Source organism: Mustelus asterias, chromosome 3 (genome assembly GCF_964213995.1).
Source record: "Mustelus asterias chromosome 3, sMusAst1.hap1.1, whole genome shotgun sequence".
NCBI classification, from domain to species: Eukaryota; Metazoa; Chordata; class Chondrichthyes; order Carcharhiniformes; family Triakidae; genus Mustelus; species Mustelus asterias.
Window position 1 is genome coordinate 30,241,888 of NC_135803.1, and position 14,676 is coordinate 30,256,563.

Genomic DNA, 14,676 nt, shown 5'->3' on the forward strand with positions numbered 1-14,676 from the left:
TCTGCCAGATCTTCGCCCACTCACTCAGCCTGTCCAAATCTCTCTGCAGACCTTGGCCTTTCTATTTAGGCACTCTGGAACATGGAAGGAACCCTCAGCAACATTAATTGCCTCCCATGAAATCACCATTCTCCACACAGAAAACTGCCGGTCTCATGAACCTCCACCCCACCCCACTCCTCAACTCTCTTTCCATTCATTGGCACCTGCTTATTATTAGGCCCCGCTATCCCCAGATCCCATTTTACCAGTTTGGGAGGGTTGCGCGCTCCCATGGCATTCTTATGATCCAGGCACAATCTAAGCAGTGGCCAGCACTCCCAGTGGTGAGGCTGAGCTGCCGGCTCTCTGATTGCCGGGCTGCTCTTGAGGAAGGCACTTGTCTTTTATGGAACTGAAGCCCCGATGACAACTAATTCGTTGCCGAATGGCCAAAGACCGCAGCAGGGTCTCCGCAAACTGCCAAGGCAGGGTTGCCCCAGACTTACGAAGTCTGTTGTCAGGCTCCCTGCTGTCCCAATAAAATTTCGGTCAAGGTACTTGATGCTTGATTTTCTTCCCCCCCCCCCCCCACTGTAATAATTGTACCAAGAATCCAAAAAGCCATGATATATTGGACCCAAACTCTTATAACAGGGGCTCACAGGCATGCTCCTTTTGATCTATCAAAGACAAAATGCAACAAATATATATAAAATTACATATTTCAAAACAGTGACTGAAGTTCATATATTTATGCAAGTATGTGCTCAATGCTGTCCTATTAAACTATTTAAATAATCCCCAAATTGAGGATTCTCTCCTCAGCAATTAATATTTTAAAAAGTAATTTGTGTCCCAATTACTGAAAATAGCAGAGCTTAGTTTGATCAACAAAAAATTGACAAAATGTAGCAATTACTAGGAAAAACAAGATGGGTTTACTGTGCCTATGGTGTCACTTTGTTCTTCAATGTACTTTATACTACTTTGGTTTTGCATATACACACCTGGTCACAAAAGATTCTGGAAGATGTAATTTGCCGAGCAAATAGAGTTTACATTTCAACAATTTTGGCTTTGCTTCATATGTTGTCTTTTGCTCCTTTCATTTCACCCTCCTGTACTAATATCCTCCTGAGTCAGATGCTCTAGGACATTGGGTTCCGGCTACATGTTAAGGAGTTCAGGCAGTGCTATCCTCCAGGTGGCAAATTCACTATAAGGACATATCTATTATTGGTTCAGGAAGCTGAGGCTGAAAATAATTTGTGCCTGTGTTCAGGTGAGAGTGATAATATCAGGCCAGAGATGTCTTCTATAAAGTGCAGTTGTTGCTGGTTAGTGTTGAATTGCTATGGAGAAACCTAAACCTATGTTTAGGTTTACTTTGTGTCTAACTCTCTGAAACTCTCTGTGAAATATACGACAGGGCTCACTAATTCCCCCAATTACCTAAATTATTCTTCCTTTACCTTCACCCAATCTCCTCTGTTGCATTTGCTCTGATAATATCACATTATTTGATTTGATTTATTATTGTCACGTGTATTAACACACAGTGAAAAGTATTGTTTCTTGCGCGCTATACAGACAAAACATAGCGTTCATAGAGAAAGAAACGAGAGAGTGCAGAATGTAATATTACAGTTATAGCTAGGGTGTAGAGAAAGATCAATTTAATGCAAGGTAAGTCCATTCAAAAGTCTGACAGCAGCAGGGAAGAAGCTGTCCTTGAGTCCGTTGATATGTGACCTCAAACTTTTGTATCTTTTTCCCGAAGGAAGAAGGTGGAAGAGAGAACATCTGGGGTGCGTGGGGTCCTTAATTATGCTAGCTGCTTTGCCGAGGCAGCGGGAAGTGTAGACAGAGTCAATGGATGGGAGGCTGGTTTGCATGATGGATTGTGCTACATTCACGACCTTTTGTAGTTCCTTGCGGTGTTGGGCAGAGCAGGAGCCATACCAAGCTGTGATACAACCAGAAAGAATGCTTTCTATGGTGCATCTGTAAAGGTTGGTGAGAGTCGTAGCTGACATGTCAAATTTCCTTAGTCTTCTAAGAAAATAGAGGCATTGGTGGGCTTTCTTAACTATAGTGTCGGCATGGGGGGACCAGGGCAAGTTGTTGATGATCTGGACACCTAAAAACTTGAAGCTCTCGACCCTTTCTACTTCGTCCCCATTGATGTAGACAGGGGCATGTTCTCCTTTACGTTTCCTGAAGTCGATGACAATCTTCTTCGTTTTGTTGGGATTGAGGGAGGACATTCTAAAATAATATTTCTCCTCAGCAATGATTCCCTGCTATAACCCTCAACTGAATCTGACCCATTTCCCATGTTATTGTCCTTAACCCTTCTTCAACTTCAAAGAAATGGACTGGGTCCCCTTTATCCTCACCTTTAACCTCACTCGCCTCTATATTCAGATCTGCCATTTCCATCACTGAACCCTTGTTTCTCTCCTCTCAGTTCTTGCTTCCCCTCCTGACACCCTAATTTACTATTTTCATTCCCCCTAAACCTCCTTTCCTTCCACTGATATCTTCCCATGCAAGTACAGGAGGCGCAACACCTTCCCATTCACCTCTTCTTTCACTGCTATCCAACACCCCAAACACTTCTGGGTGAGACAGTAATTGTACTTTTTTCAGCGTAATGTAATGTATTTATTTGTTACTCACAGTGCTGCTAGTCCCTTTAAAATGAAGAAAATCAGTCACCTCCATTCTGTTTACAAGTTCAACCCCAAGTTGCATAGCTGTTGCCATATTCCCTGTCCCTCTCCGATTCTGACTTCAATGTCTTTTTCTCTTTATACGGTTCTAAATGAACTCAATTCAAGTTCAAAGAACAGCATTTTATATTTTTCATTCAACTGGCTGTTTTATGGCCTTATTATTGACTTCAACAACACAGTAACTCCCACTTTCTGTTTGACAGGAAGTAGCGGCAATATGGGATGGGGCTACCACCTTCCTGCCAGTGACATGCACCGTGCACCATGTATGTTCCATAGACTTGCATAGAATTTATAGTAAAAAGCAGGCCCATTGACCCAATAGGTCTGCTGGTGTTCATGCTCCACACTACTCCACTTTCCTTCATTCTCACCTGATCTACACATCTTTTTATTCTTTTCTCCCTCATGTACTAATGACTGGTTTGATAGAGTAGCTGTGTAGAGGAGATGTTTCCCCCTGGGCGGGGAGTTTAAAACTAGGGATAAATATGAGATGAATGTTAACCTGCAATTTTATTCTCCCAGACTCCTGAACCATTACAGTCTGCTTCGCTTTGCCAGATTTTCATGTTGGAATTTCTACCTGTCTTATTCCTCACCTCCTGAACTATGAACTCATTCTCCAAGTCTTATAAAAATCTTTAACTCCTCGCATTTTGTCTCATAAACTCTCATGCTAATATTGCCATGATTTAATCATCTGCTTTGTATGCAGGAACTTTAAAGGACATTCTATTTCTTCTTGTGTGTGTATTATTCCACTCTGTTTCTTTTGTTCTGTTTCTTCATAAATGCTGTTCATCGATAATAATTCACAGTTCTGATTAGATTTTACACCTAAAACAGCAGCTTGTGTCTTCGTGCATGACCTGCTGAATGTTGGACAGCATTTGTTTGTTGTTTTAGACTTGTTTTTCCTTTGAATAAACATAATTTGGTTGTGATTTTGCTAATATAATGGCATGAAGTTTTTTAAAATAATTGTAACAATATTTTAGTGAATGGAACATCCTTGGGTTGGATTTTCATGGCCCCATAATGAGGAATTTGGAGGCTTTGGGGATGGGGTGGGTGTTGAGGGCCAGGAAAATAGGCTGTAGAGGCAGGCAGTTTATTACACTGGTTATGGCCTCAATTAGAACAACTTTATGGCCAGTGGAGCAGCTCCCTACCACACATGGAGGCTGTCAACTCATTGGAGGCGGTCTCATTGTGGCAGGCTGGAGGACCACTGGAGCTGGAGGCTTTTTGCCTGATTGACAGGGCTGCAAACATGCAAGGCTACAATTGTGGATGATTCTAATCCAGTAGAGGGGTTTTCCCTCCACCCTGATGGACCTGCCAGAGTAGATCTTGATCATTTCTTCACTGCTGTGCAAGCCGGCATGGTCATCCCCATCCTCATGTCCCTGATCTGCCTCAGCAGCATCCACCTCTCTGCTTCCAGAAGTTCCAGAACCGCTCCCCCTCTGACTGGGTCTGCAATATCAAGGGTCTGCTTTTCTTAATTGGATGGTGAGTGTGGAGGCAGCCAATTAGGAAACTACCTCTGGGAAGATCGATGAGCCAATCTCACTGCCAGCAAGTGTAGGCTCTAGGTCATGATTTGGTCCCAATAATTGGAGCCCAAAGCCCATTGGAAAATCCACTTGTTTCAGTGTAAATCTGGTGGAAAATGATATATGTACAACTTCATGATTAAATTGTGAAGATTGCAATTTGTACAAATTGCAATAATACAAATTGCAATTGTAAATTGCCTCATTCAAATGAGTTTTCTACAGCCAGACATCAACAGTTCAATTGAGTTGGTCCCAGACCCTCACTCGAATATTATGTTTCATATAATTCAGTAAAATTCGTACTTGTAATATTACCTTAATAATGCTTTTAAATTCTGTCTCTTCCCGTGTCCTTTTCTTCCATTCATTCTCTCTCTCAACCCTATCCTCGATTATCATTCGTTCATATGTCAAATACTGAAGGGATAGAATGGAAAAGTATCAGTGGACATTTTCTCTCTCCTAATTATATTAATCTGAAATAAAATAATGAAGGAACAGCTCAGTCCAAGACATGTTTCAAGATATTCCTGTGGATCAACATTTTCATCACTATTGGGATGTTTAGCCTCATGTGTTCCTTAAGCAGTGCAGTGAAAGAACATGACAATTATTCTATGTCTCTCAAACATCTCAAAACAATTCAGTGAGATAAATTATTTGGAGTTGTGTGATTATGCATACAGTTTTCTTTGAAGATAAAGACAATCATTCTACATAGTTCTGCAGAACTAATTTTTGAAGCATGTGTTTCTTTACTGTCACCTCTGGCCAGGGTGACAGCACATGGAATGACCACAGGCCTTGCTGTATTTCTGCAGACAGCTGACCTTCAGTCATAGAATAAATTTCACAGTCCTGGATGAGCTGTGGTTTCCAAAGTTCAGAAATTCCAGAGCGCTGAGAGTTGGGAGTCAGAGAGAATCAGAAACTGGAATTTCAAAGTAAACAAAAAAAATCAAGAAGTCATATCGCATGACGGCAAGTATTGCAGTTCTATTTTTGCTCTTGAATCTGTAACATGCTATTTCTAATTAAATTTTAAAAGCTAGACAAATAAATGATTCTATAGATCTAAAATAATTGATTAAACAATTTTAACTGGAGAGGTAAACAGTTTAGATAGAGTCAAGGCAGGGCACCTCAATTCTGTAGCTTCTAGGGAATGCTATTAGGGGAACTGATGGGAATTTCTGCAGCCACAGATATGACTCCAGGATGGTATGTAACCTCACTGGTAAAGGAGGTCACTGAGTGCTGCACAGTTCACATGTGTAGGAAGAGTGAACATCCAGAGGTTGTGATCATATCTGTATTAAGGGTTATGGTTCTGAGAGCAGATTTTACAGAGCTAAGAAAGAGACCTCAAAGGCAGTAATTATTCCCAGTGCCACATGCCATCAGTATAGAAACAGGAGGATACAGCAGATGAATGCATGACTGAAGAAATGGTGCAGGAGAGAGAATTTTAGATTCCTGAGACATTACAATGGATTTTCGAGGAGGTGAGACCTATACAGGCTGTACCTCACAGAGCTGAAACCAATGTCCTGGCAGAGTGGTTCGCTAATATTGTTGGAGAGAGTTTAATCTAACCTGGCAGGGACATAGGAACCAAGATGTTACATTGGAATGGAGAAACAACCCACACACAATGATTGCGAGTAATAGACAGCACTGGAGTAGAGAAAAGTAAGCTATGAAGAGGAGTCTGATGAAGAATGTATGTAGTAAGATCTAAATAACCCTTACCTGTGCATGTAAGTAAATGCACAGAATGTGGTAAATAAGGTTGGTGAGCTGCACATACACATATCACATGGGAATAAGGTGTTGTGGCAATAATGTGGACCTGGCTCAAATAAAGGCAAGACCAGGTTCTCAATATTCCCGGGTACAGGGTGTTCAGGAAAAGTAGAGTGGAAAACAGGGGGTTGGGATGGCAGTATTGATTAAGGAGAATATTACATTGCTGGAGAGAGAAGATGTCCTAGACTAGTCAAAGATGGAATCTATTTTGAGTTGAGAAACAATAGAAAAATATGATCATAGTGCTCTATAAGCCACCAATATTAAGAAAGATATAGATGAGTAAATTTCAAGGGAAAGATACAAAAACTATAGAATGGTTGTAATAGGGGACTTACTTAGACTGGGATATTATCTGTTGTGATATGTAATAGGTAGATCAGTGGCATTACCTTTTCTGAGTATTCTTTGAGCCGCTGTAGATCAGTGATCTTAGATGTTCTCAGAGTAACCAGTTCAGTTTGCTTTGATTCAACATCTTTATCATATTTTTCCATCCAAAATTCCAGATTTTCTTCCAGTTCCTGATTGGCAAATGGAGAAAGAGTGGAAAAGCAATAAAAGTAGGACTCCAAGGTATTTTAATCAGCAGAAAAATTGAGTAGTTCCAGAAGGTTTAAAATATTAAGATAGAACATTGTGACTATTTATCTTTCTATTTCCCTCACTGGGTTTGTCACAAATGTTTTATATTTTTATAATAATTACTGGTATTCGATGTGATGCTTAAGGATTTTTGTTTTGATATTGTATCTTAACAATCAACAGGCAAGATAATGGTCTAGATGAGGTTTTTAATTTGTCACTCAACTTTAATGGCCTTTTTTATCTTTTTAATTATAGCTTTTTTATTTTAAGGCCTCAATTTATCTAATTTAACAACAAAGTTATATGTGAAGCTGAACAAATTGCAATCAGCAATAGATATCTTTTCCCTCCCTCTCCTGAAGACTTTCCCCTTTGCCAGCTGTATATTTCTATAGTTTTTGCAGTACTTTGTGAAGTACTGCAAAAACACATTTGTGAAACACATTGTGAGGCTTAGATTTTCTAATGATTGCTATTTTAACACTGGTAAATGGAGTTACTACTAGCATTAAAATTGGAAAACCGAAACTTGAGTGTTTGTAGACAGGGAGGCATCACAGCTGAACAAAGTCCATGAATTATCTATTCAGATATGTTCCCATTAGGGATTAGAAGTTCTGATGAAAGGTCACAGCCTGAAACATTAATTCTGTTTCTCTCACCACAGATACTGCCTGTCCTGCTGAGTATTTCCAGCATTTTCCGTTTTATTTCAGATTTCCAGCATCCACAATATTTTGCTTAGGGATCAGTGAATGATGACCAGAAATGGGAACATGGACCCCTCTTTAAGCCAAAGGCTGAGATCAACATATTCCATTCAGGGTCAGGTTTGACAGTGGAAGATTTGAGAGAGGTGGTGGAAAGGTAGAGCTGAATATCAACAATGTACATGTTTTGGATATTGTCACCAAACAGCACCATGTTTAAAAAAAAGACATGCATTTATATGGCACTTTTCACAAGCACCAAATGTCTAAATGTGTCAGAGCCACTGGAGTACTTACTGAAATATAGTCACTGGTGTAATGTAGGGAATGCTCATTTGCACTTAGCACAATCCCAGAAATGTGGTCAGCTTTTTTTGTGATGTTGATTGTGGGATAAATATTGGCCATGAGACCATGGGCAATTCCCTATTTGAAATAATGCCATGGGATATTTTACATCCACCTGATTAAGCAGACAGAGCCTCATTTAAAGTTTCATCCAAAAAGCAGGGCAGTGCTCCCTAAATACTGCATTGAAATGTCAACCTTGATTTTCGGTTCAAGTCCTGCTCCAGGGCTTGAACACAGAACTTTGTGACTCAGAGAACATTAGAACTAGGAGCAGGAGTAGGCCATCTGGTCCCTTGAGCCTGCTCCGCCATTCAATAAGATCATGGCTGATCTTTTTGTGGACTCAGCTCCACTTACCCGCCCGCTCACCATAACCTTTAATTCATTTGCTGTTCAAAAATAGGCTAAATCTATCCTTGCCTTAAAAACATTCAATGAGGTAGCCTCAACTGCTTCACTGGGCAGGGAATTCCACAGATTTACAACCCTTTGTGTGAAGAAGTTCCTCCTCAATTCAGTCTTAAATCTGCTCCCCCTTATTTTGGGGCCATGCCCCCTCGTTTTAGTTTCACCTGCCAGTGGAAACAACTTCCCTGCTTCTGTCTTATCTATTCCCTTCATAATCTTAGATGTTTCTATAAGATCTTCCCTCATTCTTCTGAATTCCAATGAGTATAGCCCCAGTCTACTCAGTCTCTCCTCATAAGCCAACCCGCTCAACTCCGGAATCAACCTGGTGAATCTCCTCTGCACCCCCTCCACTGCCAGTATATCCTTTCTCAAGTAAGGAGACCAAAACTGTACACAGGTGTTCCAGGTGTGGCCTCACCAGCATCTTATACAGCTGCAACATAACCTCACTGTTTTTAAACTCCATCCCTCTAGCAATGAAGGACAAAATTCCATTTGCCTTCTTAATTACTTGCTGCACCTGCAAACCAACTTTTTGTGATTCATGCACAAGGACACCCAGGTCCCTCTGCACAGCAGCATGCTGCAATTTTTTACCATTTAAATAATAGTCCATTTTGCTGTTATTCCTACCAAAATGGGTGACCTCACATTTACCAACATTGTATTCCATCTGCCAGACCCTTGCCCACTCACAAGACGATCTATATCCCTTTGCAGACTTTCAGCGTCCTCTGCACACCTTGCTCTGCCACTCATTTCAGTGTCATCTGTGAATTTTGACACACTACACTTGGTCCCCAACTCCAAATCATCTATGTAAATCGTACCAACTAAGCAACATTAGATGAGAAATAGGAGAGATACAAGGATAAAGCCATGAGAGATATGAAGTAACTGTGTGAAATGGGAAGAGAGGTCACTGATATTGATTCTGTGGCTATTATTGTATAGATAAGAATCAAACCAGGGTGAGTTGGAGGAGGATGGTGTGATCAACTGTGTCAAAGATTGTGACATGGTGAGAAGAATAAGAAGGGTTAGTTTGCCTTTGTCACAGTGGCAGAGGATGTCATTTATAACTTGGACAAGACAAATGTAATGGTCATAAGGGTGATAGGTTCTTTGCATGTAGGTAGGACTATTTCCTTAACTAGTGTACTCCATATCTAGTGACAAATGATACTGTGCTAGAAACAGTTGTAGGTAATGGAGCTGGAGAAATGCTGTTAAAATAAGACACTTAGAAAGTAGTGATTATATCCTAAGTTTATTCACATTGAAAACGGATACATGTAAAATTGTTGAACTTGAGATTAACTCATTTCAGTGAGATAAGGGGAAGCCATCCTAAATTAATTGGTGAATTAAATGACAGATGAAACATTGGGAGCTATTTAAAGACAAGGGTAGGATGAGTTTTGAAGAATGAATGATTGTTTTCACTAGTTGATCAATTATTAGTGGGGTATATACTCAGACTAGATCACAAAGGGAAAAGGGGATTAGAGAAATTATTTTTCTCCACATTAGTAGATTGCTTTAACTCAATGGCTATTAGATGAAGTCTCTCTGAAATCAGGTGTACAAAATGATACCTTTGTCTGGATGAGTCTCAGTGAAACCCTTAAAAAATTTTAAACTTCTCAAACTTTTTGTGAATAGATTTCCAGGGGCTAGGACTAATCCCAACTCTGACATGGTTGGGGGGAATGTATTTGCTCTTGTTATGAGATTTGTGAGTTGAGAGGTAGCACTATCTCAGATTCAAAATTGCTTATGTAATTCAGACATGTCCATTTATTTTTATATTAAGAGTATTAAAGTTCTTTACATTTAATTTGAAGGAATTGGATACTTACTGCTTGATTTTGCTTCAGGAACTTTTCAATCTCAGAGTGTATCCGAATCTCCTGATCAATTTTACTTTTCAAGAGCTGGTTAAAGAGAAGAAAACTTGAGGGAATGTAAGAGATTTTAGAATGTTGATTTAGAAATACACCATCAATATTTTACCCTGTTGAAAAGTTTGAACATTTTAGCTATTAGAGATTCAAGTGCATTGTAATATAGTGGTCATCTCCTCTACTAAGCAACATTAAAGATGCTCACATTATGTTCACATTATGTTCAGCCAAAAAACATGGAACATTCGTACAATAGTTGTCCCTGCTATCTATCGCTCCAGTTTATTCAAAATCTATTCTATTCATTCCTCACCCCATACCATTGTATACTACAAATCCTTAAGCACTTAGGAAAACTTGACCACTGATAGATAGTGGTGGGGGATTATTTGGTGTAAGGATGGAGAGCTCACTGGCAAGATTAATAGCAAAACTAATCTGTTATTAAAGATAATAAAGATGGTAACTGGGCAAGTTGTCAGTTGAAACCGGTTATAGTATGAACCTCTTTATGCAAAAGTCACTAATTGTTTTTTAAATGTGTCTGGAATTTGAATTACAGAAAGACGGCGACTTTGGTAGCTCATTGAGTAGTTTAGCTGTAGTACTGAGCCACACAAAGTCATCTCTTCTCTGAGGTTGCTTGATTGATTTCAGTCAGGTTAGTAGTCAGGACAGTTTAGCAAAACGATTGACTTGCTTGCTCTGGGCAAAACTCCAAGCGCTGATGCTACACTGCTAAATTCATCAAGCATGAGAAACCAGCACTCCTGCATCTCCATGAACTTCTCTGTCTCTCCTGGAGAGAGGGGCAGTGCTTCAGGATCTTTGTGTGATGCAATGATTGTGACCCTGTACAAACACAAGGGCAACAGCAGCAGCATTTCAACAGCTATTGAGGTATCTCCCTGCTGAACATCATGAGGAAAGTATTTGCCTATGTTGCCCTTGTCAGATTGCAGATCCTGGTTGATGCATCTACCCCGAATCCCAGTGTGATTTCAGAACTGGAAGAACTACAAATGACACGATCTTCTCAGTCTGGCAGTTGCAAGGATATTGCCATGAACAAGGAGACCTCTATATGTTGCTTTTATTAATCTCACCAAGACGTATGACCATGTGAGAAGAGGTGGTCTATTTAAGCTGTCAGACAAAATTGGATGCCTGCCAAAGCTGCTCAGTGTGATCTCCTCATGACAACATGATGGGAATGGTCAGCTATGACAGGGCAACATCAGAACCCTGTATTCTCTTTGCTGATGTCATTATACCTTCAAGACATGTACAGAGGATGTCTACTTAAATACCAGGATTCATGGACAGCTGTTTAACCTTGTTCGCCTGAGATGAAGGTGAGCCAAGTCCTCATCAGAGATTTGTTCTATGCTGACGTTGCTGTGCGAGCATTCCATACCGAGGGATACCTTCAGCAGCAACTGGACAGACTCTCACATCTGTAAAATGTTTGGCTTGACCATCAGCATCAGAAAAACAAATGTCATGGTCCAGGATGATATCATATCACCATCTATCAGTATTGACAATGTGACGCTGGAGGTTGGAGAATCCCAGTGTCATCAGAATCTGTCACTTGATATTAAAATCAATACAGACATTGCAGATGTAAAGTCAGTGCTGAGTAAGACTGGAAAAGCTAAACCTGCATCCTCAATGAACTACTCTAAGGTGATGAAACCAGGACAATGTATGCTGGCAGGAGAAAAGGCTGAACTGTCTCAGACTCGGCCTCGACATCTCTTATCAGGAAAAGCTGACCAATTTAGAGGTCCTGGAGTATGCAAACTCCAACAACATACACTTATTGCTAAGTCAACAATATATGCATTGATTCAGCCAATTTCATCAGATAGATGATGGCTGTACGCCCAAAGACATTATGTACAGTGAACTGGCCCCTGGGTCAAGATCTCCTAAGCATCCATGCCTCAGCTACAAGGACACGGTGACACAGTGGTTAGTGCTGCTGCCTCACAGCGCCAGGGACCCAGGTTTGATTCCCGGCTTGGGTGACTATGCGATGTTTGCACGTTCTCCCCGTGTCTACGTGAGTTTCCTCCGGGTGCTCCAGTTTCCTCCCACAGTCCAAATGATGTGCTGGTTAGGCTGATTGGCCGTGCAAAATTGCCCCTTAGTGTCAGGAGACTAGCTAGGGTAAATACATCTTCAGTGAACTACTCTACAGTGATGAAACCAGGACAATGTATGCTGGCAGGAGAAAAGGCTGAACTGTCTCAGACTCGGCCTCGACATCTCTTGTCAGGAAAAGCTCATCAATTTAGAGGTCCTGGAGTATGCAAACTCCATCAACATACACTCATTGCTAAGTCAACAATATATGCATTGATTCAGCCAATTTCATCAGATAGATGATGGCTGTACACCCATTATATGGGGATAGGGCCTGGGTGGGATTGTTGTTGGTGCAGACTTGATGGGCTGAATTGCCTCCTCCTGCACTGGAGGGATTCTATGACACCGGAAAGTGAGATATGAAAAAGGCAGACATTGACACTGACAACTGGGAGAATCATAGAATCCTACAATGCAGAAGGAGACCATTTGGCCCATCGAGCCTGCACCGACAACAATCCCAATCAAGTCCTGTCCTATCCTGTTTTATCATGGACAATCAACCTAACCCGCATATTTGCTAAATTGCTTTACGATCTGAATTTGCTTGCAAGAGATGGGGGATGCTTTGTCCCCCTTTTCTCTGTATTTGTTATCCCTGTTTATAGTTTCTTTCACTGATTAGCTTGCCATCTTGCCATTAAGAGGCTAAGTATATGGGAATACCCTCCTCTGTACCAGCTGCTGGAAGGAAGTTGGATTATGGAACGACTGGTTTGTGATCCACTAATGTCTTTTAGGGAAGGAAATCTGCCAATGTTACCCAGTCTGATCTATATGTGACTGCAGGGCCACAGCAATGTGATTGATTCTTAACTGCCCGCTGAAGTGTTGCAGATAGCCACTCAGTTGCATTCAAGGAGGTGGCTCACCACTAATTTATCGAGAGCAATTAGGGATAGGCCATTGAGGCAGACTGCTTGGAAGAACATTGGAAGAGACTTGTAGAAACAAAAAGCTCAGCTGACAAAGACGACGACCCGGAGAAAACAGAGGCCAGCAAATTGTGCACCACCTCAGCCCTCTGCAGCAAATGTGGCAGCGATTGCTATACCAGAGTGGAGCTCTGGAGTGACACCAAGCAATGCTTAACACAGAGCTGACCACCATGGCTCCAACTGTTGGAAGGCTGCCACTCTGAGTAGACAGGACACCTCAGTGACTCCTTGTCAGGGAGGTAAAAGGATCTCTAGTAACTAGTGGTAAGACTATAGAGCTATACTGGTGCCAGTATCTGGGGCACAGTGGTGTATTGCACATAACAGATGCCAAACAAATTGCTATTACAATTATCACAACCTGGACTGTTGTTTCGCTGCTTTAAAAGTCTATCAAATGTTTCTAGCAACAAAATGCCAGAGCATTTCAGCTTGAGTCCCCTTTATTTTTCTGACCTGAACCTCTTCCTGTAGCCTATTCTCCTCATCAGCACATTTCTTTTGTGTCTGGGAGACCTGCAGTTCTGCATTTTTCTTCATGTACTTTCCTTCCATGGCAGTTTTTGCCTTCATCTCTTGCATCTGATCTTTTAGGTGGGCAATCATCTCATTTTTACTCTGGTCAGAAAAAGAAAAAGATGTTTCAGTGGTTGCAATTAATTTACATCTCTCCAAGTACTGTGCATGATCTATAAACTGAGTAGACATGTTTGTATTTCTGTTTTACAACTAATTTTGCCCAAGGAGACCATAATGGACATATTTAAATCTTGGCTGGCCACAGGTGAAGTGCCAGATGACTGGAGGATAGCTAATGTGGTACCTTTACAGGGCAGGGATAAGCCAGTTAGTCCAACGTCCGTGGTAGGGAAATTATTGGAAAAAAATTCTGAGGGACAGGATTAATGAACATTTGGAAAAGCAGGGATTGATCAAGGATAGTCAGCATGGATTTGTTGGTGGGAGATCCGGTCTAACAAATTTAATTGAGTTTTTTTGAAAACGTTACTAGATAATAAGAGTAGCGCAGTTGATTAAATGGACTTCAGTAAGGCCTTTGACAAGATCCCAAAGGTTAGAGCCCATGGGATCCAAGACAAGTTGTGTCCAAAATTGGCTTGTTCATAGGAGGCAAAGGGCGATGATGGAGGACTGCTTTTGTGATTGGAAGCCTGTGATCAGTGGTGTACCACATGGATTGGTGCTGGGATCCTTGCTGTTGTCACATATATATTGATGACTTGGATGTGAACGTAGAGGTATAACTAGTAAGTTTCCAGATGACAAAAAAATTGGTGGTGTTGTTGATAGTGAGGAGGATAATCCTAGGCTACATGATATTGATCAGCTGGTAAATTGGGCAGAGCAATGGCAGATGGAATTTAATCCTGATAAATGTGAGGTGATGCATTTTGAGAGGTCTAATAAGGGTGGGATATACTCAATGTAATGTATGCCCCTAGGGAATATTGAGGAACAAAGGGACCTTGGTACACAACTCCATAGATCCCTGAAGGTGGCAG

At 41.0% G+C, this 14,676-nt stretch overlaps 1 protein-coding gene across 2 annotated transcripts in view; it reads right to left on the minus strand.

Annotated features, from left to right (window-relative positions):
- LOC144488771 (dynein regulatory complex protein 9-like) overlaps window positions 1–14,676 on the minus strand; it is a 40,760-nt gene that overhangs the window by 1,332 nt on the left and 24,752 nt on the right. For both annotated transcript variants that reach the window (XM_078206878.1, XM_078206874.1), the window contains exons 6-9: window positions 13,610–13,771; window positions 10,017–10,091; window positions 6,487–6,618; window positions 4,601–4,702 (exon numbers count right to left, since the gene is read on the minus strand). In XM_078206878.1, coding sequence (XP_078063004.1) covers window positions 4,601–4,702; window positions 6,487–6,618; window positions 10,017–10,091; window positions 13,610–13,771 — 471 coding nt within the window. The remainder of the gene's footprint in view (window positions 1–4,600; window positions 4,703–6,486; window positions 6,619–10,016; window positions 10,092–13,609; window positions 13,772–14,676) is intronic.